The sequence below is a fragment of the Coregonus clupeaformis genome, chromosome 30, assembly GCF_020615455.1.
Source record: "Coregonus clupeaformis isolate EN_2021a chromosome 30, ASM2061545v1, whole genome shotgun sequence".
Classification (NCBI taxonomy): Eukaryota; Metazoa; Chordata; class Actinopteri; order Salmoniformes; family Salmonidae; genus Coregonus; species Coregonus clupeaformis.
Genome location: NC_059221.1, coordinates 35,673,160 through 35,697,318, shown reverse-complemented (window position 1 = coordinate 35,697,318; position 24,159 = coordinate 35,673,160). Strand labels below are relative to the sequence as shown.

The 24,159-nt window shown below is 42.1% G+C and overlaps 1 protein-coding gene across 2 annotated transcripts; it reads right to left on the bottom strand.

The window, feature by feature from the left end:
* Positions 1-8,934: 8,934 nt before the first annotated feature.
* LOC121545334 (dystroglycan) lies at positions 8,935-23,375 on the bottom strand. Of its 2 annotated transcripts, none has more exons than XM_041855767.2 (3): positions 23,108-23,375; positions 15,689-16,271; positions 8,935-11,564 (listed from the first exon to the last, which is right to left on the bottom strand). In XM_041855767.2, the coding sequence occupies exons 2-3, from the start codon at positions 16,049-16,051 to the stop codon at positions 9,255-9,257; spliced, it is 2,673 nt and encodes an 890-aa protein (XP_041711701.1). In that variant the 5' UTR covers positions 16,052-16,271; positions 23,108-23,375; the 3' UTR covers positions 8,935-9,254. The 2 variants fall into 2 exon arrangements, with proteins under 2 accessions (XP_041711701.1, XP_041711702.1); XM_041855768.2 differs by lacking the exon at positions 23,108-23,375 and adding an exon at positions 22,855-22,945.
* Positions 23,376-24,159: the final 784 nt, after the last annotated feature.

The following is a 24,159-nucleotide window of genomic DNA, read 5'->3' as shown; positions in this document are numbered from 1 at the left end:
TTCTCCAATGTCCCTGTTCTGATATATTCCCCTTGCGTGTTGTAAACATAGATAAACATGTAGACAAAGACATAGAAAAGATAGACAAACAACAAACATATTAAATGATAGAAAAGTTCTCAACAATAGAGAGGGGAGAGAGGGAGAGAAGAGAAGAGAGAGAAAGAGAGAGTGAGAGAGAGATCAAGTGTGTGTGTGTGTATAAATCCGTATGATACTGCGTTACCAGCAATGTTAATTAGGAGATCAGCTATGATAGCTTTAACAACCACTGGATTGCTTGCACATGAAGCTGCATCATTAGTGTCTTTTTAGAATAATTTGACAGTTTGTGTCAATTGGAGAGAGAGAGAGAGCGCGTTATTACAGTGGAATAATTGCAGCCTCTCTCAGGAAGAGGTTGCCCTGGAAGCATCATGTGGCTAATGAGCATTTGTTATGATTCCAGAGAAACAGCCGAACACTTGAAAAGAGAGATTTAATTTGTGACAGCCAATCTCACCCTGAAAAAACAAATATCTTATTTAGTGTATTGTTTTATACCTGATAGTACTAACAAACAACCTATTTAAAGCTATTCTCATGTTGTTGAAACTCATTGCTCAAGGGCTTGTATATTCATAAAATGTTCAAGTATCGTATGTTCTGTGTGTAATGTAGTGTTATAAAGGCTTCTGTCCCAAAGCTATGTAGCTAGCCGAGAAAATACTATTTTGTCTAAAAAGTGTATTTTTGTTCAACTCATGTAATGTAACCTTATTAGTGGACCTTCAGGGTTAGGGCTGTTGCATATCCACATTCACTTCAATCTGAAAAAACTCATATCTTCAATGACAATAATGCTACATAGTGGCCCTGTGTAGCTCAGTTGGTAGAGCATGGTGCTTGCAACGCCAGGGTTGTGGGTTTGTTTCCCACGGGGGGCCAGTATGAAAACATTTATGCACTCACTAACTGTAAGTCGCTCTGGATAAGAGCGTCTGCTAAATGACGAAAATGTAAAATGTAAAAGATGGTAGAAGATGGTGGTTTTTGTGCACAGAGCTGTGAAAGGGACCAAAACAGGCCCAAACTGCCAAGAGGCAGAGCAACAGAGGTATTGACAACTGAAAGGTCAGCTGTGCCTCTTATAAAACTCATCAATATTTCATCACATACATTAACCTTCATTCCCAGTACATTATTAATGAGTGCATGGAGTTTTGATGAAGTGGGGGGAGGCAGGATATGAAAAAGCCTAATCTCCAAATTGACATAATTTCCCTACAAAACCCTGCGGCAGTTTAGCTACAGCACAATGCAGTGTTGCAGTCAATCTGACAAACCCTGCTCACTCATAAGATACAAGAATGGATTATTCTATTCTCCATAAGTAATTCCATGAAGCAATTTCAGAAAAGTATAATGTGAATTTAAGTTGAATGGCATTCTGTTCAAATCAGTTGACAATTCAGAGAAAGAGACTTTAACTGATTCAACTGTGAGGTGAAACGTTCAGAAGGTGACAGATACTGCAGAACTGTAATTAATAGAGCTCATATGACTCCCTATTCACCATGACAGCAAGACATACCTAATAAATACCTGTTCTGTACAACTAATTTATATCTGAGTTCTGTGTAACGTTGGACCCCCTTGCAGGACCCCTGATCTGTATTGTATAGTCATGACACACAGCAGTGGATACAGTTGAATTCTGAAGTTTACATACACCTTAGCCAAATACATTTAAACTCAGTTTTTCACAATTCCTGACATTTAATCCTAGTAAAAGGTCCTTTGCTGTTGTTCTGGGATTTATTTGCACTTTTCACACCAAAGTACGTTCATCTCTAGGAGACAGAACGCATCTCCTTCCTGAGCAGTATGATGGCTGGTGGTCCCATGGTGTTTATACTTGCATACTATTGTTTGTACAGATGAACGTGGTACCTTCAGGCGTTTGGAAATTGCTCCCAAGGATGAACCAGACTTGTGGAGGTCTACAATTATTTTTCTGAGGTCTTGGCTGATTTCTTTAGATTTTCCCATGATGTCAAGCAAAGAGGCACTGAGATTGAAGGTAGGCCTTGAAATACATCCACAGGTACACCACCAATTGACTCAAATTATGTCAATTAGCCTATCAGAAGCTTCTAAAGCCATGACATCATTTTCTGGAATTTTCCAAGCTGTTTAAAGGCACAGTCAACTTAGTGTATGTAAACTTCTGACCCACTGGAATTGTGATACAGTGAATTATAAGTGAAATAATCTGTCTGTAAACAATTGTTGGAAAAATTACTTGTGTCATGCACAAAGTAGATGTCCTAACCAACTTGCCAAAACTATAGTTTGTTAACAAGAAATTTGTGGAGTGGTTGAAAAACGAGTTTTAATGACTCCAACCTAAGTATATGTAACCTTCTGACTGTGGGTTCTAAGTAGGAGTGGAGGATCAACATGAAAATAAACCCTGGACTTTTGAATCACCGATTAAACAAAGTGTCTCAAAGGAATCATATTACAGATGACTCACTGCAAGTGTACACTAGACTGTTGAAAAATCTCATATTCGGCTCTCCTATCATGGACACTGATATGATACACGTTGCACCAACTGGACAACTTAATATGATTCACTTTACAGGTCTAGGATCTTAATTTGACCTGTATTTTCGCAGCAAAATAATCCTGCAGCCACAGGATTTGAACTTTTAGTCCATAATGATGCTTGATTGGTGGTTAGGCTATTAGCTGGTCAAAATGAGGCTACATGAAAAGTGGAATACTGTTAATATAACTGTGTGTTAGTGTGGGTTTTCAGTGAATTTATGTAAATTACAAAGCTCATCTGCATTTCCTGTGGCGTAGGAAAATTCTCAGCAACAAAAGACTGATCAAATTAAGATCCTACATTTGTAAGTATAAACACTACAGTATTGCGGAGGAGAGATAGCCTACTATAAAAATACATTTTCACATAAGACTCCCATATCATGGTGAGTCATATGCTCTACCAACTGAGGCTTTCTGAGGAAGAGGAATTTCTCTCAGGCACTGTATTGTGTCTGAAGTGGACAAATGACAAAATGTGGACATTTTCTACTGAAAACGTCTGTTTGTCAATGAGGTATGGGTCTGAAACGTGACACCAACTGCTAATAGAATTGCTTCTGACCTTTCCAGAGTAAGCCATAATAACAAAAGCTCTCTAATGTTAGTATCGTAAGGCAATGATAAGTCAGTTATAAATAGATAACCCGGCAAAGAGGTAGGAGCCTAGAGTACTGGAAGAGAAGGCTCCCACCTGAAAACATAGGAGCACTGCTGTTGAAACAAACATACTGAATATAGGGCTATATTTCTGTCTCTTCTCCTTACATTGGATTTAAATTGATTTATATTACATAAATATACAGTAGTTTCTACTACAAATGTGTGTAGCCAGCTAGGAACTGGGTTACCCCATATTGTTTTTATAATAGGCCTACAGTAGTCAGATATACAGTATAATCAGGAATGTGACTGTTAAAATAAAGACAATCATGGGTAGAAAGGCTATCTGTCCACTTTGATTGCAAGATACAGGGGTGAGAATCGGGTGTCCGGATTTTCTAGGGTCAAACAATCAGGAATTCCAGATTGGTCAGGAATATCAGTAAATCAAATCCCCTCTCTCAGTAATTCCTAAGGAAAGTGGTGTACTTAGTCCTGACTAGGTCCTGCCTGTGCCTGGTAATGGCACGTGTAGAAGCGCTGGATAGTAGTTAACACTGGCCCCAGGGCCGGCTCCAGGCATAAGCAACATAAGTGGTTGCTTAGGGCCCCCGGTGGCTAGGGGGCCCCAGACCCAATGATTATTATTATATATAATTTCTTTAGAACTCAGTCAGGGTCTCAACTTACCGTTGAGAGTTAGAATAGTAGAATACACAAGGTGTAAGTTCGAAATTTGGTTGTGCATCAGCAGTTTTTCTCTTGTTTTAGCCATGTCAGCTAACAATTTTTAGATTGGTAAATTAGTCTAACCAGTTATCTAAACTTGTAGTAATCATGGCCGAATACTGACCGGGCACGTGCCCAGGGGCCCTGACCCCCATTGATTTTGTTAGTCACTCTCACTCAGATATCATTAACATGGCATAAGTTATGGCAAAATGTGTAGAATTGTAGGAAATTAGCCTTAAAACTGCAAATACATATCTTTGCCCCATGGCATAATGAGTAGAATTGCATGAAATGTGCTATAAAATTTCAACATTTTCTCTCCGACCCATGGTAAAATGTCTAGAACTGCAGAAAACTGCAATATTTTCTCTAAGCCCCAATGGCAAAATGTGTACAATTTCAGGAAATTAACTTTAATACATTTTTTTTTATATCTCCACCCTTAAGAGGCGGGTCAAACATTTTCTGGGCCTGCTTGGCGTGGGGACCCATCAACCAAATCTCGGCTAGAGCACCCAAAAGGCTAGAGCCGGCCCTGACTGGCCCTAATCTATCAGTCATTGGACTTGCACTTAAACAGTGGCGTTTGTAAAACACAAAGACCTTTCCAATCCATCGTCATGAATAATGCAGAGTAGACATGAGCAGGGTAACTCCATTTGTGGTTTCTCACAAGATGACAACATTTAGTGCTAAAGGTACAAAAGACCTGCAGGTTTAATTAAACCGACATATTAGGCCAAGCTTAATATGGGCATTTTAAGTGCTACAGCTCCTCTGGCTTGCAGTAGCTTCATATTGATAGACATCTTTGTTCGATGTGTATGATTAAATGAGATTCTGATTTTCATTCATTATACATATTTGTAACATTTGTAACCTGTTCATGTGAAAATAATTAAGAGGTTGTGCCTCCCTATTAAGAGGTTGTGCAGCATTAGGCCCATGACAACTAGCCTGGGTACCAGTCTTTTTAAATATCATTCCACTCCTGTCATTTGCCAAAGACATGAGTGGCAAGGAGTGGAATATTAGCTAAAAAGACTGGTACGCAGACTACATGACAACCACTTCAATCAAAAACAAATATGAGCACATGGTACATGTAGCTACACATACAGTGGGGAAAAAAAGTATTTAGTCAGCCACCAATTGTGCAAGTTCTCCCACTTAAAAAGATGAGAGAGGCCTCTAATTTTCATCATAGGTACACGTCAACTATGACAGACAAATTGAGAAAAAAAAATCCAGAAAATCACATTGTAGGATTTTTAATGAATTTATTTGCAAATTATGGTGGAAAATAAGTATTTGGTCACCTACAAACAAGCAAGATTTCTGGCTCTCACAGACCTGTAACTTCTTCTTTAAGAGGCTCCTCTATCCTCCACTCGTTACCTGTATTAATGACACCTGTTTGAACTTGTTATCAGTATAAAAGACACCTGTCCACAACATCAAACAGTCACACTCCAAACTCCACTATGGCCAAGACCAAAGAGCTGTCAAAGAAACAGAATTGTAGACCTGCACCAGGCTGGGAAGACTGAATCTGCAATAAGTAAGCAGCTTGGTTTGAAGAAATCAACTGTGGGAGCAATTATTAGGAAATGGAAGACATACAAGACCACTGATAATCTCCCTCGATCTGGGGCTCCACGCAAGATCTCACCCCGTGGGGTCAAAATGATCACAAAAACGGTGAGCAAAAATCCCAGAACCACACGGGGGGACCTAGTGAATGACCTGCAGAGAGCTGGGACCAAAGTAACAAAGCCTACCATCAGTAACACACTACGCCGCCAGGGACTCAAATCCTGCAGTGCAAGACGAGTCCCCTTGCTTAAGCCAGTACATGTCCAGGCCCGTCTGAAGTTTGCTAGAGTGCATTTGGATGATCCAGAAGAGGATTGGGAGAATGTCATATGGTCAGATGAAACCAAAATAGAACTTTTTGGTAAAAACTCAACTCGTCGTGTTTGGAGGACAAAGAATGCTGAGTTGCATCCAAAGAACACCATACCTACTCTGAAGCATGGGGGTGTAAACATCATGCTTTGGGGCTGTTTTTCTGCAAAGGGACCAGGACGACTGATCCGTGTAAAGGAAAGAATGAATGGGGCCATGTATCGTGAGATTTTGAGTGAAAACCTCCTTCCATCAGCAAGGGCATTGAAGATGAAACGTGGCTGGGTCTTTCAGCATGACAATGATCCCAAACACACCGCCCAGGCAACGAAGGAGTGGCTTCGTAAGAAGCATTTCAAGGTCCTGGAGTGGCCTAGCCAGTCTCCAGATCTCAACCCCATAGAAAATCTTTGGAGGGAGTTGAAAGTCTGTGTTGCCCAGCGACAGCCCCAAAACATCACTGCTCTAGAGGAGATCTGCATGGAGGAATGGGCCAAAATACCAGCAACAGTGTGTGAAAACCTTGTGAAGACTTACAGAAAACGTTTGACCTGTGTCATTGCCAACAAAGGGTATTTAACAAAGTATTGAGAAACTTTTGTTATTGACCAAATACTTATTTTCCACCATAATTTGCAAATAAATTCATTAGAAATCCTACAATGTGATTTTCTGGAGAAAAAAAATCACATTTTGTCTGTCATAGTTGACGTGTACCTATGATGAAAATTACAGGCCTCTCTCATCTTTTTAAGTGGGAGAACTTGCACAATTGGTGGCTGACTAAATACTTTTTTTCCCCCACTGTATGTTTATGATTATGAAAAGTAATATGAGACATGATCAAAAATACTGATAGCTAGCTTGTGGAGCGAGAAATGTGTTGCTGATTCATTCAACCGCAAGAGATTCACATCAGATATTGATCCAATCATGATTGTGACTGACATTCTGAAACAATGTAAAATGTCTTAACTACACAGTGTAATATATATTACTATTCTAGACATTAATCAGAGCTAATAACCCAATCCCATGGAAGTGTTAATATATGAACTGTGAGAAAATGTTTACAAAGCGTGAACTAGAAGAAATGGTAACGTGATGAAATCACACCCAATAGTGATCCAATTAATTTTTCACAGAGGAAAAAATAAGTGACCAAGGGGAAAATACAGGGTCTTTGAGGCTTTACAAATAGTAGTACATCTTTATTAATATATTTTCATAAAACAATTTGAGACAGTATCAAAAATTCAGTAAAAACATTAGATTTTTTTTCTCAACCATTTTTCCTTATGGTGATATCAGATATGAAACGTACATTATTCACTTGTCTTCCTCCCCCAACGTATTCTTTACAGGATGCAATATTTTCAGTGATGGGAAAGTCAACTTTTCTTTTGCCCCCTTGTCCCCTTAAAACTATTTATTTATTTATTTTTATGACAGTGTGATCATAAATCTAGACAAACAATTTAAAATAAAATTATTTCCCCCCCCCCACTAGCATAACTCTACTGATAAAACACATTAACGTGATGAGATCTTCAGTTTCACAGGCACACCATTATGTACATACACTTGTCTCACAACTGATGACTGAGAGACTAACAACACAGTGCAGCAGCATAGAGGCAGAGAGCACTGATATTGCAGAACTGTACGTTCCCCCTCACTTTTCTTATTTCATTTACTTAAGGTTATTTTCTCATTGTGATAAAATCTCTTCTGCAACAGACCTGGTCCAAGGGAGACGTACGTCAACACCAACAAACAGTTGATCAATCTAGTAGCCTAATTCTTTCCTTCCATCAGTTCACGCTGCTGCCTTGTTCCAGCATCTCATTGACCCAGCATTATGGTGGAAAAAACAGGAATGTTTTGCTTTATCACTACCTTGGCAACCCTGGAATAGTACAGTGCCTTCAGAAAGTATTCATACCCTTATTCCACATTTTGTTGTTACAATTGAAAAATTTATTAAATATAAAAATGCTCACCCATCTACACACAATAAGCCATAATGACAAAAGTGAAAACTTGTTTTTAGACATTTCTGCAAATTTATTGAAAAGGAAATACAGAAATCGCATTTACATAAGTATTCACACCCCTGAGTCAATAGATGTTAGAATCACTTTTGGCAGAGATTACAGCTGTGAGTCTTTCTGGGTAAGTTTCTAAGAGCCTTGTACTCAGGACATAAAGTACAATTTCTTTGCCACATTTTTTGCAGTTTTACTGTAGTGCACATTTTTACTCCGGAACTTAATTAGGGTTGCCATAACAGAGGGGTTGAATACTTATTGACTCAAGACATTTTAGCTTTTTATTTTTTATTAAATTTAAAAAAAACAAAATTCCACTTTCACATTATAGGGTATTGTGTGTAAGCCAGTGACACAAACTCTAAATGTAATCAATTTTAAATTCAGGCTGTAACACAACAAAAATTGGGAAAAAGTCAAGGGGTGTGAATACTTTCTAAAGGCACCTTCAGGGGCGAGATCAGCGGCAAGTTAATACACCGATTATGATGTCGTTATTACTCCTGTTTTGTAATCCCCTTACATTAAGAACAAGTGTGGTCACTCACTATCAGTCTATGATTTACTTGTTGATCAAGTACAGTACCTGTATAGCAGAGAATATTTCAGTCACATTGTGTAAAAAAAATATAAATAAAATAGAATCCTTTTTAGGCTACCAGTTAGAATGTTCCATTCTGCCAGACACAAAGGGCTAGTTTTATTAGGCATCTACACCAGTGCATGTTTTACACCTGTTATTTTAAAGAGGGGATAAAACATACAAGGAAAAACAAAGAGGAGAATATCAATGTAAGGTTATGTAAATAAACAATGGTTTCATGTTTTTAGTTTGACTTTTTGTCTTAGACGACCTTCTAAAAATAACAGGTGCAAAATCTAGTACATTAACCCAAAGACAGATAAGTCATATACTGTAATTGGTATAAAGATTAACTTTGAGAGCCTGTTGTCTGTTGTCATTTGCTCCAAGGCCTCTGCAGCCTACAGTCTCTCTCGCTTTTGCATTATTTTCTATACAATAGAAACAGTACATCTTCAAAGATAAAAATGATTATTCTTGGCAAGAACAGATTTTTAAAAAAAAATATTACGCAAGAGTCGAAAGCATAACTATGAAGGACAACAGAAGAAAGAGAGCTGGAGTTTACAAACAGTCTCTGTCCAGTTTTCCTGTGCCAGTATTAGACTTATACAGTACGTTATCCATAGTGGTCACTTATACAGGCATGGTTGTCTACTCAGTCTATGTCAAAGCCATCCCACTGTACAGTGTGTGTAAAATTTCGCCGTAAATTGTTTTCAAACAAACAACTGTCACCACGGCACCCCTCCTCCATCCCAAAGCCAAGGCTCCTGTAAGCATTAGGGAGGCACGTAGGGAGGTGGTGACCTGTATGATGTCATGTTCTTGGGGCGGGACCCTTTCCCCTCGATGGGGACAGTGAAGGGTGGCGGGGGCTGATAGGGGGGTGCGTTGGGGTCATCATCATCATCATCATGGTAGATGGAGTACTCCTCCATCAGGAGATCCTGGTTGAGCAGGGTGCTGTGAGGGCCAGCCATGTTGGGGTACTCCGGAGGGGGCATGGGCGGCTTCTCCTCATGCAGGATGAGGGGGATACTGGAGGACGGGGGGGACTTGGAGTCGTCCAGCTCGTCTGCAAAGATGATTGGCACGCCTTTCTTGATGAAGGTGGCCTGCTCCTCAATGCTCATCTTGCCCTTGCGCTTCTTGCGGTAGCAGACCATGGCGATGACGCCGGCGATCAGCAGTAGTGCCGCCACTACCACAGCCGGGATGACTGTGTGCAGGTAAACATCGTCACTGGTGCTACGACCAGTACCAGGGGAAGGAGTGGCTGGAGGGGGAACAGGGATGATCACCTCTCCTGGGGGCACAAACGTGTAGGTCTGGCATTTGTTGGTGCCGCGGACGGAGATGTTGATGGGTTTGAAGTCTGGCTCCATGGCATTGGAGAAGGCCCGAGTGGGCCTGCCCTGGGGGTCGGATATCTTTCTGCTGAGGACGGTGATTTGGTCTTTGGGACAGGGGCTCTGCTGGAGGCTGTTGTTGGTCCACTCCACCACGATGGAGCCCTTGGTGATGCTCCGCAGGGTCACCGTGCTGGTGTTCCGGTCGCCCAGTGCATACGCCAGCTTCTTAGTCAGGAGGATCTTCTTGTGGACGTTGTTGGTCAGTGTCTTGGGTTCGCCATGGAAACGGGCGGCGAAAACAACGGAGGGCTTGTCGGTGGCCGACCAACGGTTGACATGGACCTCAAAGGCATCTATGGTGCTCATGCCTGCCTTGTCGGTGGCCAGCATGAAGTACTCGTGTTTGCCCACATGTTCTTTCTCAGGGAGACCGTACAGGAGCTGGATGGTGCTGTTAAACTGTATCCAAGAGGTCTCACTCACCACTTCGTTGTGGTTCTTTCTCAGAGTCAGACGCAGCTTGTCCGTGGTGCCATCCTCTTTGTCAAAGAAGGTATCTGGAGGAATCTTCACCTCAAAGTAGGTCCCGACCCAGGCATTCACCTCATCGATGGGGTTGCGTAGCTGGGGCTTCTCGTTGTTGTAGTCAGGAACAGCAGACAGAGGGGTGGTGCGTCTGGGTGGCTTAGCCATGGTGGTCTTAGGTTCTCTGGGCACTGGAGTGGAGGTTTTGGGCTTCTTGGTTTTCTTGGTGGTGGAGGTCTTTGGCTTTCTAGTGGTGCTTGGTGGGGTGGGAAGAGCAGTAGCCTCTGGAATAGCAGGCCGGGTCATAGTAGGCTGGATGGGGATGTTACTGGTGGTGCCCAGGACCCTAGTAGGCTGAGGAGCCCCAATAGTAGGAGTGTGGGCTATCTGATCTCTCAGCCTGATAGTGGGCATCACCGGCAGGGGCAAGGGGCCACGGACAGGGGGGGCAGAGCTGTCAGTGGCTGGGGAGATGGAAGGGGATGTGGGGGTGGGAACAATGCGAGTAGGGGGCTCAGGGTAAGTGGTTGGGGGGAGCAGGGAGGGTACAGGGGTGGGGGTGTTTCCCAGCTGCCTCCTGACCCGTTTCACCACGTGGGGCTTCTTGTTGACGATGTGCCAGCCCACCACTGGGTAGCCTAAATTGGACGACATGGACCCGTCCTTGGCAGGTGATTGGACGCTGTTGATGTTCGGAATGTTGGACTGGTCCAGTGCGCAGCCCAGCTTCCATGACAACAGGGCCCCATTCTCCACCACCTTCTTGGCATTTCCGGGCCCGGCCATGAAGGCGGACATGTCGAACAGGCGGTTGTTGATGACAGGGACCACCCTCATGTGCTCCAGGGGGACACCGGAAAACTTATTCATGCTGGCCAGCAGGCCTACCCTCTGATGGGCGTCCATCTTGGTGAGGTCAGCATCCAGGATGATGGTGAGGACAGTGACGGGCTCCTCGCTGCCGCAGGTGAAGGGCTGGAGGTTGTTGGCCTCGGCCTGGAGAGCCAACAGGGCCGGCTCAGTGTCGGCCCGCTCCTCTGGGTGCACCTCAATAGAGAAGACCTCCAGGCCATGGCCACTGTTTATCTCAGAGCCAGAGAGGGAGATATGGTGGACACCTCTGTCCTGCTCCAGGGCCAGCCCTCGTAGGATGCAGCTCCCTGTGGCCCAGTACAGCCAGGAGGGTAAGCTTTCCTTTCCCACCTCAGTTAACTGCAATAGGAGAGAAGAAGAAAGGTTTAGAGATACGGAAACGTTATGGCTCATAGATCAAAACTCTGAAAGGACAGGGTGTTTCACACAAGAGGCTGATCCTGCCAATAAAAACCTATCCAACTGTACAGTAATCTTAAGGGTATTATGATGAAAGGGTTTATCAGACAGACCTGATGTGGAAAACTCAGTCTCACATTTTTCATTGACTCATTGTGTCTGTACTGCGGTCTCTACCGACCCTTGTCGAAGTGAGCAGGAAGCTCGGCTCCCAGTGAGCCCCTATTCACAAAATGACAGCAGCCTGAGTCATCAGCCCTTCATTTAGACACATTATGATTTGTCAGGATATTATTCCCAATAATACAAGGAGCCAATAATAATAATACTCTTCTCATTCATAAACTCCTCGTGGAACAAATTGCACAACAATCAACTTAAAATCAGCAGTAAATCAGTGAGAGAACGCACTGAGAGGAATTAATATGACGCATATCCATTCCATACATAGCACTGCAAATATGTGGATATTTGGCTAGCTCTTCAGAAGCCTAAGGCTGAAACAAATTGCTGCAACAGAATGATCTAGACTAGAGTATGTTTAATACCCAATATAAATAATTGCAGAAGGGTTCAAAATGGCCATACGGGCTTGGGGAGGTAGAACTACGAATAGGAAATAGAAAAGAATGAAAAGTTGGGGTTATGTAAAGTTAAGCCTATTGAGCAGGACTACAATGCTGCCCAAAAAGGCTTTGTTTCCACCATTCTCCATCCACACAGATTGAAGGCAATTTTCTGCTCAGCTGTAATAGCTGTTCCCAGTTCCAAAGAGAATTTGAGAGATGACTTTTGTGCAAGGTAACCTCCTCACATTGTTATTTCAGCATAGACAGGAAGACTGGAAGAGGTACACTATTGTGATCAAGCCGTTGAGCACAAAATATTACAGAAATGAGGTAGAGGAACATACAGAGTGACATGTTGAATGTTATACACTGAGTGTACAAAACATTAAGAACCCCTTCCCAATATTGAGTTACACCCCCTTTTGCCCTCAGAACAGTCTCAATTCATCGGGGCATGGACTCTACAATGTGTCGAAAGCATTCCACAGGGATGCTGGCCCATATTGACTCCAATGCTTCCCACAGTCAAGTTGGCTGGATGTCCTTTGGGTGGTGGACCATTCTTGATACACACGGGAAACTGTTGAGCATGAAAAACCTAACAGCGTTGAAGTTCTTGACCCACTCAAACCGGTGCACCTGGCACCTACTACCATGCCCTGTTCAAAGGCATATTTTGTCTTGCCCATTCACCCTCTGAATGGCACACATACACAATCCATGTCTCAATTGTCTCAAGGCTTAAAAATCCTTCTTTAACCTGTCTCCTTCCCCGTCATCTATAATGATTGAAGTGGATTTAACAAGTGACATCAATAAGGGATCATAGCTTTCACCTGGATTCGCCTGGTCTGTCTATGTCATGGAAAGAGCAGGTGTTCCTAATGTTTTGTACACTCTGTGTATAACTAGGGTTGCAAAATTCCAGGAACTTTCAATAAATTCCCTGTTTTTTCCCCAGAAATCCTGGTTGGAGGATTTCCTGCTTATTCCCTCCTCATTCCGGGAATTCTCCAACCAGGATTTCTGGAAAACCAGGGGAATTTAATAAAAAAAAGTTATAGGAATTTTGCAACCCTACATATAACCTATAAACTGGCATATTACATCATATAAAAGGAAATCAATAAACATCTGAGCAGCTTAACATCATCATAAAGTTAAATTGGATAAAATGTATTCAATGGCACGATCTCATCAGTGTGTTGTTATGTAACACACACATTTCAATACATCATATAAAAAAGCACTTTTTGTCTACTGATGCATTAAGGACGCCATAGTTTTCATTGAAATACAGCCGCACACAAAAAGGTAAGTTCTAGAGAGCCCTGTTCAATCAAAACCAATAACCAGGTTTCCTAATGTTGGTAAAAGACAAAAACTTCACTCCTTCAGCACAGAGAGGTTGCTTCGATTGAGTAAGGGTCATATAGTGGATGATTACCAACTGCATATTCCTCGGTTAACCCAGAACTAAAACTGATTCAGTCCCGCCAGATTCTTCGGGTCACACACAGAGATCCTTACTGCATGATACTACTATTCTATCAGGATTAAGATATTTCAACTGTAGGGCTGACCCCATTTAGTCGACTGGTCGATAGGCTGTTGGTCGACCGAGATTTTTTTAGTCGAGCAGTTGCAAATATATAACAATTATTTGAGTGGACTAATCCATTGCCTGCTCACCAATAGTACATATACCATTAATTAGGATACCATAATTTCTAATCTACAATGTTTGTTTGGTACGGTAATTTTTGTTAATGCATTCAATATATTATTACAGTCTTACCGTTGTCATTGTAGGAGTGGACACGTTGTTTGCAGAGTGCACAACCTAGGCTACACTTGTGAGAAAGTTTTGGTTTATTTCATTCCATTTATGGAGTTGTCAATTTATGAATTGTCTTTTGTTTGGAGCTCTCCTGTTAAATGTTGAGTAAGGACACGCACCTGATTACACATAGAAGTAGGCCAAGGCTACCTCACCTGCGTGCAAATGTAGGTCTATAAATGTGCCCATTTGAGGATCTGATACTATTTCTGATCGTCTTAACTCACCATCACTGTGGAGCTTCAAAGTAATTTCTTCTTCGCCTCAAAACAGCAAGTAAACAAAGTCTGTTTTTAAATCCATTGAGAATGATAATAGTTCCTCAACGTAGCCGGTGGAAACGTCACAAAATAGGCCTACCTGATTACTTCTTATGCATATAGCCTACAGCTGTGTCGGTCTGTCTGGAGCTCACTGGCTCCGGGAAACTCTGAGGGCCCAGAATATTTTATACAATGTTGCAAGTTTGCTAGCACAAGCTTTGGGCAGGACCAAGTTAATAGTTGATACAATGTTTCAAGTTCCTTGCAGACAGGCCATGCGTAGCCAACGTGATTTATAGGATATTTATTTTTTAAATCCGGATATTTTCTACCTGGGGGCTGCAATGTTTTTATTTGTTGGCTTATGTAGGCTCTTTTTACATATTGGCAATGGCAATATAAGTTACTTTTAGATTTGCTGGTGTAGCCTATTACCGGCAACTTCAGGAGCGTAACGGGCAGAATCTGCGAAGGCCAGCAGCAGCAGGAGGAGGAGGAAGAGGGTCAGGTCAGGAACAGTTTTTTAAAATTCTGGTTAGGCTATCTTGATCTCTGGCTCCCTCTTTAGTAATTTGTGTGTCTTCATTTTTAATCGCAGTGTTTAAAGCATCAAACATAGGGTGTGTATATATGGAAAAATACACGTCTTAAAATTTCAACCAATCGATTGGTCGAAAGAACAGACGTCCTCGGTCGACCAAGCTTTTTTAAAGTTGGGGACAGCCCTATACAACTGTATTATTACTAGGCTACATGAGGAGTCGGCAACCTTTCTCATGTCGAATGCCAATTTATCTTACCATTTCTACCGATCTGCATGCCAGTTATGGTTTTCATACACACATTTTCGTGAAACAATTTAATTTATAATAACGTCTTCATATCTCAAAATCATTGTCATGTGGTTAATCAAAATTCTATCCAAATCTATATGAAAATGATAAACCTAAAAAGTAACTTATTTAGCCAATTATGTAAAAATAGCCTACATAAAGCCAACAAATAAAAACATTGCAGCCTGCAGGTAGAAAATATCCTGATAAAAATAAATATCCTATAAAATCACATTTGCAGACAGGCCATGTGTAGCCACAAACTTTAAACATTGTATCAACTATTAACTTGGGTCCGGCCCAAAGCTTGCGCTAGCGAACTCGCAACATTGCATAAAATATTCTGGGCCCTCAGAGTTTCCCGCACCAGTGAGCTCGGGACAGACAACTGTAGGCTATCTATTTGCGCAAGAAGCAGTGCTTCTTATCCTATTACTATCAGTGTTCATCTGGACATTACAGCTGTGGTTTGATTATCACCCTTAGATCCTCCACCAGTATGTGGGGAGGGTCACGATATTTAAATCAGCAGGAACGTCCTAGTTATGACAGTGCTTACCTTAACATTGCAACTGCCATTCGTCGCCCTAGGCGGAATCCTCAACTGGAACCCCTGGCCCACCACTGCTGAAGAGTCTGGGATGCCTGCAGGGGCCACCTCTGTGACTGCAGCCAGGGATTCTGGGATGCCCGTGGGAGGTCCCTCTGTGGCTACAGAGGCTGCAGCCTGCAGATCAGAGAGGACAGAGGAGTGCATGGAGGCTTCCAGGTCCACCGGCAACATCTCCCCCAGGCCCTCCCCAGGCACACTTCCCTGGACCAGGGCCACCAGTAGCCCCAGCACCAGGGGGATAGTCCTGCCTGGGGGAGGCCTGGTTCTCCCCACACCTCCACAGTCCCAGCATCTCTGTTTACAGTGCATAGTGATAGGCCTATGTGCTCCCCGCCTCCTCCTTAGAACGACTTCAGGGCCACATGCACTGGAAGTCAGTGATGGAACGATGGTGGTGGGTTGGTTCCTCTGGATGTTTGTCTTTGTTGATAATCAATTAGGTTTTATTTTGTGTTTCCTTTGTCGTCTTCCTCTGTTATCCATGAAGAGAGTCTGAGGCAGGTAGTTAGTCAGCCATGTTAGTCAGCCACTGCAAAGAAAGAGACAACCCGTGTAAGAATCTGATATCGTTTTTTAAATTAATAAACTCATCAAGCATTATTTGCCTCCACAAAAGACCTCATGCTTGTGCGAGCGAGACCATTTTTCAATACTGTATAATAACGAAGAAAATTCTCTGCACACATTCTGGGTTGGGTTTTACAAAATATTGAGCGCAAAATAGTTTTAACCAACAATATTTAAATGCAATGGTCCATGAAGTGGGCAAACCTAACAAATGACAACAAAACGACTGGGGCAAAACTGAGTGCTAATACATATTTTACATTCCCAGGATAGAGACAAAAGTTTGTTTTTTTGCTTTTATCAGAGCAGTTATGAACTAGCAATCTAGTGGGAGGCCTGACTAAATGAACAAGCAGAATCTAAAAACAGGCTTTGATACAGGAGACCAAGCATGAAGTAGTATTCCGATACAGGCTGTGCCATAATTATTTGCTAAGAGGGTATGTTGATCTCCCACTGATCTCCTCTTTGCATGTCAGAATAGCAGTTCTCGTGAGATGGCAGACAGAGTCAAAGGTTGTTTGTCTTGGTTGTAAGTTTTAATTAGGTGCCCTAGGGGTGGGAATTAGAGCCTCCACTGTGCTGACCCAGCCAACCCCAATCCTGTAGCGCTGAGAGACGGGCAGCCCAGGGTCAGCCAATCGCCTGGAATCCTAATGCCAAGCAAACATAGGCTGTGACGTCAGCTCATCAGGACTAAAACAGACCATCTTTCGCAGCAGAATTCGAATGGAAATGAGCATTTATATGGCCTAAACGGAAAATTACTCTTTACAACACTGACAGCAGTTATTGCATGGTTGTACTGTTCCTATAGATCTCATTTTCTCCAATCTAATCAGTTGTGTTCAGCGTGAACTTATTCAGAGGGATCTTTAAAAGCCTGTCCTTACACCACCTTTTGGAAAAGCCAATTAAAAGAGAATGAGAAAGTTCAGCACCACAGACAAGCATAGCTTTGATTCCCCTTTGGTCTGTCTGACACTCCAATATTCATTCTACCTTCATCAAACCCCAAAGGCAACTGATAAGGCTTACCATACAAATGCATCTAAGCATTTTCTCTCCCCTTTTAAAACACCTGCCAACATCATTCAGCCTTTAAAGAAACTCAAAGAGAGAAGGGAGGGTCAGGATCCCTGGTCTGTTCACTCTGCGCCGCCGGCCTGGCCAACGCTGCTGAGGCCAAACCCTGTCATCACATTGCTTTCGCTATCAGACGCGATCGATGGCAGAACCTCAACTTAGATGCAAAGTCAGCAAATCGTCTAAAGTTAGGGCTAAGTGTTTTCCAAGGGAGCCTTCACTCATAGTGATTCAGTGAGTGTACAGTCAAAGATTAGAGTTGATTGTTTGAGTGGGGAATGAAAAGTTGAATGTTTTTAGGCCTATTCATTCAATATTTCAGACTTTATTTTACCCCTTTTTTCTCCCAATTTCAATTACGATCTTGTCTCATCGCTGCAACTCTCCAACGGGCTCGGGAGAGGTGAAGGTCGAGTCATGCGTCCTCCGAAACATTACGCTCCTTAACACCCGCCCGCTTAACCCGGAAGCCAGCTGCACCAATGTGTCGGAGGAAACACAGTTCAACTGACGACCGAAGTCAGCCTGCAGGCGCCCGTCCTGCCAAAAGGAGTCACTAGAGCGCGATGAGCCAAGTAAAGCCCCCCCGGCCAAACCCTCCCCTAACCCAGACGACGCTGAGCCAATTGTGCGCCACCCTATGGGACTCCCGGTCACGGCCGTTTGTGCCTTAGACCGCTGAGCCACTCGGGAGGCCCTATATTTCAGACTTTTAAATGTCAGTTATGGCCCATTTATTTATATACTTTATACATTTTAAAGAGATGGATATCTCTACAGAAGTAGGTAGAGATGGATATCTTTACAGAAGTAGGTAGAGATGGATATCTTTACAGAAGTAGGTACAGTGAGGGAAAAAAGTATTTGATCCCCTGCTGATTTTGTAAGTTGGCCCACTGACAAAGACATGATCAGTCTATAATTTTAATGGTAGGTTTATTTGAACAGTGAGAGAGAATAACAACAAAAATATCCAGAAAAACGCATGTAAAAAATAAATAAAATGCATTTTAATGAGGGAAATAAGTATTTGACCTCTCTACAAAACATTACTTAGTACTTGGTGGAAAAACCCTTGTTGGCAATCACAGAGGTCAGACGTTTCTTGTAGTTGGCCACCAGGTTTGCACACATCTCAGGAGGGATTTTGTTCCACTCCTCTTTGCAGATCTTCTCCAAGTCATTAAGGTTTAGAGCCTGACGTTTGGCAACTCGAACCTTCAGCTCCCTCCACATATTTTCTATGGGATTAAGGTCTGGAGACTGGCTAGGCCACTCCAGGACCTTAATGTGCTTCTTCTTGAGCCACTCCTTTGTTGCCTTGGCCGTGTGTTTTGAGTCATTGTCACGCTGGAATACCCATCCACGACCCATTTTCAATGCCCTGGCTGAGGGAAGGAGGTTCTCACCCAAGATTTGACGGTACATGGTCCCGTCCATCGTCCCTTTGTTGCGGTGAAGTTGTCCTGTCCCCTTAGCAGAAAAACACCCCCAAAGCATAATGTTTCCACCTCCATGTTTGACGGTAGGGATGGTGTTCTTGGGGTCATAGGCAGCATTCCTCCTCCTCCAAACACGGCGAGTTGAGTTGATGCCAAAGAGCTTGATTTTGGTCTCATCTGACCACAACACTTTCACCCAGTTCTCCTCTGAATCATTCAGATGTTCATTGGCAAACTTCAGACGGCCCTGTATATGTGCTTTCTTGAGCAGGGGGACCTTGCGGGCGCTGCAGGATTTCAGTCCTTCACGGCGTAGTGTGTTACCAATTGTTTTCTTGGTGACTATGGTCCCAGCTGCCTTGAGATCATTGACAAGATCCTCCCGTGTAGTTCTGGGCTGATTCCTCACCGTTCTCATGATCATTGCAACTCCACAAGGTGAGATCTTGCATGGATCCCCAGGCCGAGGGAGATTGACAGGTCTTTTGTGTTTCTTCCATTTGCGAATAATCGCACCAACTGTTGTCACCTTCTCACCAAGCTGCTTGGCGATGGTCTTGTAGCCCATTCCAGCCTTGTGTAGGTCTACAATCTTGTCCCTGACATCCTTGGAGAGCTCTTTGGTCTTGGCCATGGTGGAGAGTTTGAAATCTGATTGATTGATTGCTTCTGTGGACAGGTGTCTTTTATACAGGTAACAAGCTGAGATTAGGAGCACTCCCTTTAAGAGTGTGCTCCTAATCTCAGCTCGTTACCTGTATAAAAGACACCTGGGAGCCAGAAATCTTTCTGATTGAGAGGGGGTCAAATACTTATTTCCCTCGTTAAAATGCAAATCAATTTATAACATTTTTGACATGCGTTTTTTAGGATTTTTTTGTTGTTATTCTGTCTCTCACTGTTCAAATAAACCTACCATTAAAATTATAGACTGATCATTTCTTTGTCAGTGGGCAAACGTACAAAATCAGCAGGGGATCAAATACTTTTTTCCCCTCACTGTAGACCATTGCCAACAGAAAGCACTGCCGTTTTTGCCATAGAAGGAGATTGTTATGACTAGATCACCAGCTGGGTAAGAGAGAATGTTCCATTAAGCCCCATCCACAGGGTTCCTTCGCTCGGCACTATCCTGCATATAATCTGCAGTGCTGGATGCAGACACACACGCCACCATCTCAAATGCATGGCTTATTCAAAAATGTACCGCTGCAAGGGCAGCTACACATTTCCCAATTGTTGATGTAGCCAAATTTGAAGCAATTGTACAATTGGCAAATTCTTAAATCCCTCTTAGACTGAGTTGTCAGTCATCTACTTTTCAACTTGAGAAGATTTTTAACCATTTGTTTGACCAGTAGATGGCTCTTTGGTGTTTTTTAGGTCCACTACCCACCCTTTCTGAAGCTGTAAACCATGACAGCTGTAGCTTAATACTCTGAACTAGTTAGTCATCCTCATTTCACCTAAGACCAGAGTCTGATCTGATTACTTATTCCGCAACCTTTTTGAGACATGCAGATGTAGGCTAGATCAGAGATCATAATCAAACCACTACCAGAGACGAATCTATGGTCTGCACTCTCCCTCCTTGCATGAGGCTCTCGCCTCCCTTCCGCTAGTAACCCCTGACTCAGAGCAGTCTAATTAGAAAACACAGTACAGTCCCTTTCTATAGCTGCCTCCTTAAGATAGACAAGGCCAAGCTGGCAAACTGGCAGGGGAAGGCCTATATTAGAAGAGGCTGGTGAAGTCCACATAAAAAACAGGCCTACATTATGGACTGCTAGGATCGAACAGCCAATTCACTTTCCCTCTACTTAATATGTAAGAGCACAAACAAGTAACACACCTGCCATGTTTACATAAAACAGTGTTTATATTTTATTCAGCCAATACCTACACCTTGCAATAATCTACACAGGCAAAAACGTTATTTGTGCCACAGTGTGCAAAGTGAGCTCGCTACTCACTGTGGCCTAGATTCTATTATGTTCCAATTTCCTGAACATGATTCAATCATGTGTTCAAACCAAGGATTCATTTCAAGGCCCATTTCCCAAACAAACAAGAAAAGTATTGTACGTGTTGCTGTTCGCGCCATACCTAGCTACAGTGCAATAGCAAGGAGGAATATGAGGCAACGAAAACAAACACAAAAGCAGTGAATTTCGTAAGGAGTTTGAGACGTGTTAGTTTAAATGGTAAAGACCTGTGAGTAGATTATAACTCATGTGTCCGTCTGTTCTCCTTCTAATACAAATGCATATTTTCAGTTGTCCAACAGTCGTGCCCATCCCTGAGAACATAGATCTTTGACATAAACCCTAGTTGGAAATCTCAGTTAGCCCAGTCTTGGAAATCTGTTCAACAGCTGGTGCTTTAAATTCAACAAAAATCCAAGGAGCACCTAACAAACTAACTAGCTTTGTAAAATTGATACTTCTAAGAACGCAAAGTCAAGTTTGGTAAGGTTGCAATTAGGTAACATTTTCATTTGGGAAGGCCAGTGGCCTAAATCACAACCAACCAGCTACTAAATCTCAACTCCACTCACACAATAACACAGAACAATTGGTTCAACTTTAAACTAAAATTAAGTATTTTTTTAAATAAATTAAATAAGGCAGTGGGGCAGCGCACATAATTATGTTAGGCCTTGAATGCCTTGTGTAAGGTATAGCAAATGTTATTACCGTGCCGATGATTTCCTACCATATTTGCAGTCAGAATAATATAGCCGTGTTCATCCCAATGTAGAAAGGATGTCTGCTCCATACAGTTCCAACCAAGGAGGAAGAGTTTACATGAAATTATATCAGTAACTCCCCTTTACAATCATTTGCCTCTGTACAGAGGAAATACCTTGAAACCATCCAAAATAATTAGGCCTCAAATGAACAGTGGCATTCAGAGCAAATTGAATTGACGTATCCCACGTCCACCAAAGCAGCCACTGGATAGTACATGATCTGAATATTAAACATTTCCACAAGACAAGCTTGCCTTGCAATCTCAGACGATTGGATGTTCCCTCTGTTACCCAGTCAGACCCCAACCATTGAACAACATAGTTGAAAGTAACTTAGCTAGCAAGTAAGTAGGTTATTCAATGTTGACCTTTGTATAAGGATATGTAGGCTAACTAAGTGTAAAGGGGGAATGTAGCTTAGCTAATGTTGCTGTGAAATCCAATCAAGCAGCAATTTAATGTGATTCAAATTGTAAGACAGTAGCCAATATGACAATAAGGAACGTCATATTGAGTGAACAACTAATTTAGCTAGCTAGTTAGGTCTGAAAGCCAAATGATCAACTGTAGCAAGGTGAGACAATGTAACTAACGTAGTCTAGTACTAGATTAAATAACTAGCTACGTGCTAGCGTAGCTAGGTCAAATGAATAAAGGTTCCCTGTATTTAAAATATGCGCGCTAAAAATACATTAATACGTTTCTATTCGCCATAGACAGACATAATATTCACAGCACTGGCAAACAAACCTAGTTACTAAATTAGGTTATCTGGAATGGTAGCAGAATAAATGATTGAACCTTGAATTCTCGAAAAAGTCCAGATACAAAAAAAATAAAAGTAATTCTGTCATTCCATTACAAGGAGGGTTCTGCTTGCCCCGTTTCGGGTGGTCCGCTAACTAGCTAGCTAACGTTAGCTAGCTACAACAAGCTAAGTAGCTAGCTAGATAACGTTACAGAAGCAGGCCATTGCTAGCTTTTTTTAGGCACTTACAAAACGTCCATCGCAAAGCAACCCTTCCAACTGTGAAAATACATTTTTGAACACGAACGGATTGTTTTGGTAACAAATATGCAAAGAACCGCAAGCCGACACGACCGAGCGAGATGCACCTGTTCTAACCGTACGCGGAAACGGCTCGCGCTTTTAGCTAGTCTTGTGTTCGATCTAGGCTCGAGCTGCACTAAACCCTAACTTGCCCAATGTAGTTAGCGAAGTTAGTTATTAAATACAGACAATTGATTCAATTAAAAACACGAACGTTTGCCTCTTTTTTCTCCCGTTCCATCCATTATTTTAAGACGTTGACGACGAGAACCGAAGAATGACCACTGTTGTTAACCTTCCGTCTAGAAGATGCAGTAGAAGCTAGTCTCGATTAATCGAATGTGCTAGCTAGTCTTTAGAATGGATGGGGATAAAATATGACACCGATGAATTATAAAAACGGATTGCTTTTGTTTATTTGGAGAATTTGCTATCATATTGAGAGATAAAGAATCATGAAAACTGACCTTGTTCATTTTGGTAAGAATGTGTTTCCTCTTTTCTCCCTTTCACTTTCTCATCGGCGTGAAAAGAAAACCGCGATGAACTCAAAAACCTAAATAGCCATCATTTACGCGTTTAGTGTCACAAGAAATAAAGACACATTGGTAGGCCAAGCCCGAAAGGTCGCCGCTATCCAGCTCAGTTGTCAAGGTATTTTTAAACATAGGTTCAACATTGTAAATCAGCTGGAAAAGATTGCCACTTCACAAGTCTCCTAGTCCTCTCACACTGCTGCCCTCTCCATTCTGCTCTTGGATCTTCAGGTTTGTTGTAAACTCTCTATCTCACATAACTCCTCCCGTTTTCAGATTCGCACCCTAATTTGTTTGTGACAGGGCCCAGGTAAAATGGGCTATAATTGCGTAACTGCATCTACATGAAAGTAAAAAATTATCCTCAACCTTTTAAGCACCAAGTTATTATTGCAACACTATAGTTTGAGAAAAATATATGTGCTGGTGTAACATTTAGCCAACATTATTTGATACAAATCTATTTTGATCAATCAATTGATCTATCAAATGTAAGTTAATTGTTTTATTTTGCTTACAGATCCGATCACAAGTTATCACAAAGCATGGCGGCATACAGTCTGCTGATGTTTTGTAAGAGCACTCAACAAGGGACTTTTAACCTTACAGCCTTTATTATCATCTAACATAACACATTTCGTTTTTTATTTGTATGTTTTATTCAAATGTGATTAGGAATGATTGCACAAGGACTTTGAACATGCACTTAATAAGAGGTGCACTTAAATTAGCCTGGAATCCTTGAGTGGAACACTTATGTACTTCATAATTGAGGAACATGAGGTGAAAATGAAAGCTACTGTTGGACCCCTTTAAAATCCTTAAGAGTCTATTGACGCACCTGTGCATCAATTTAAGTGACATAATGAAAAATCCCCATCAAAATCCGCCAGTTTAAACTAGAGATATCTGTTTGTTTTTTTGTTGCATGGGCTGCGTCTCAATCAAACCTATGTTAGCCTTCTGCATCTGCGGTGAAAGGT

Coding starts and splice junctions, on each gene's coding strand:
- LOC121545334 (XM_041855767.2), bottom strand. CDS start 16,051: ATGCACTGTAAACAGAGATGCTGGGACTGTGGAGGTGTGGGGAGAACC. Junction 11,565..15,688: donor ATGGCAGTTGCAATGTTAAG/GTAAGCACTGTC, acceptor CTCCTATTGCAG/TTAACTGAGGTGGGAAAGGA.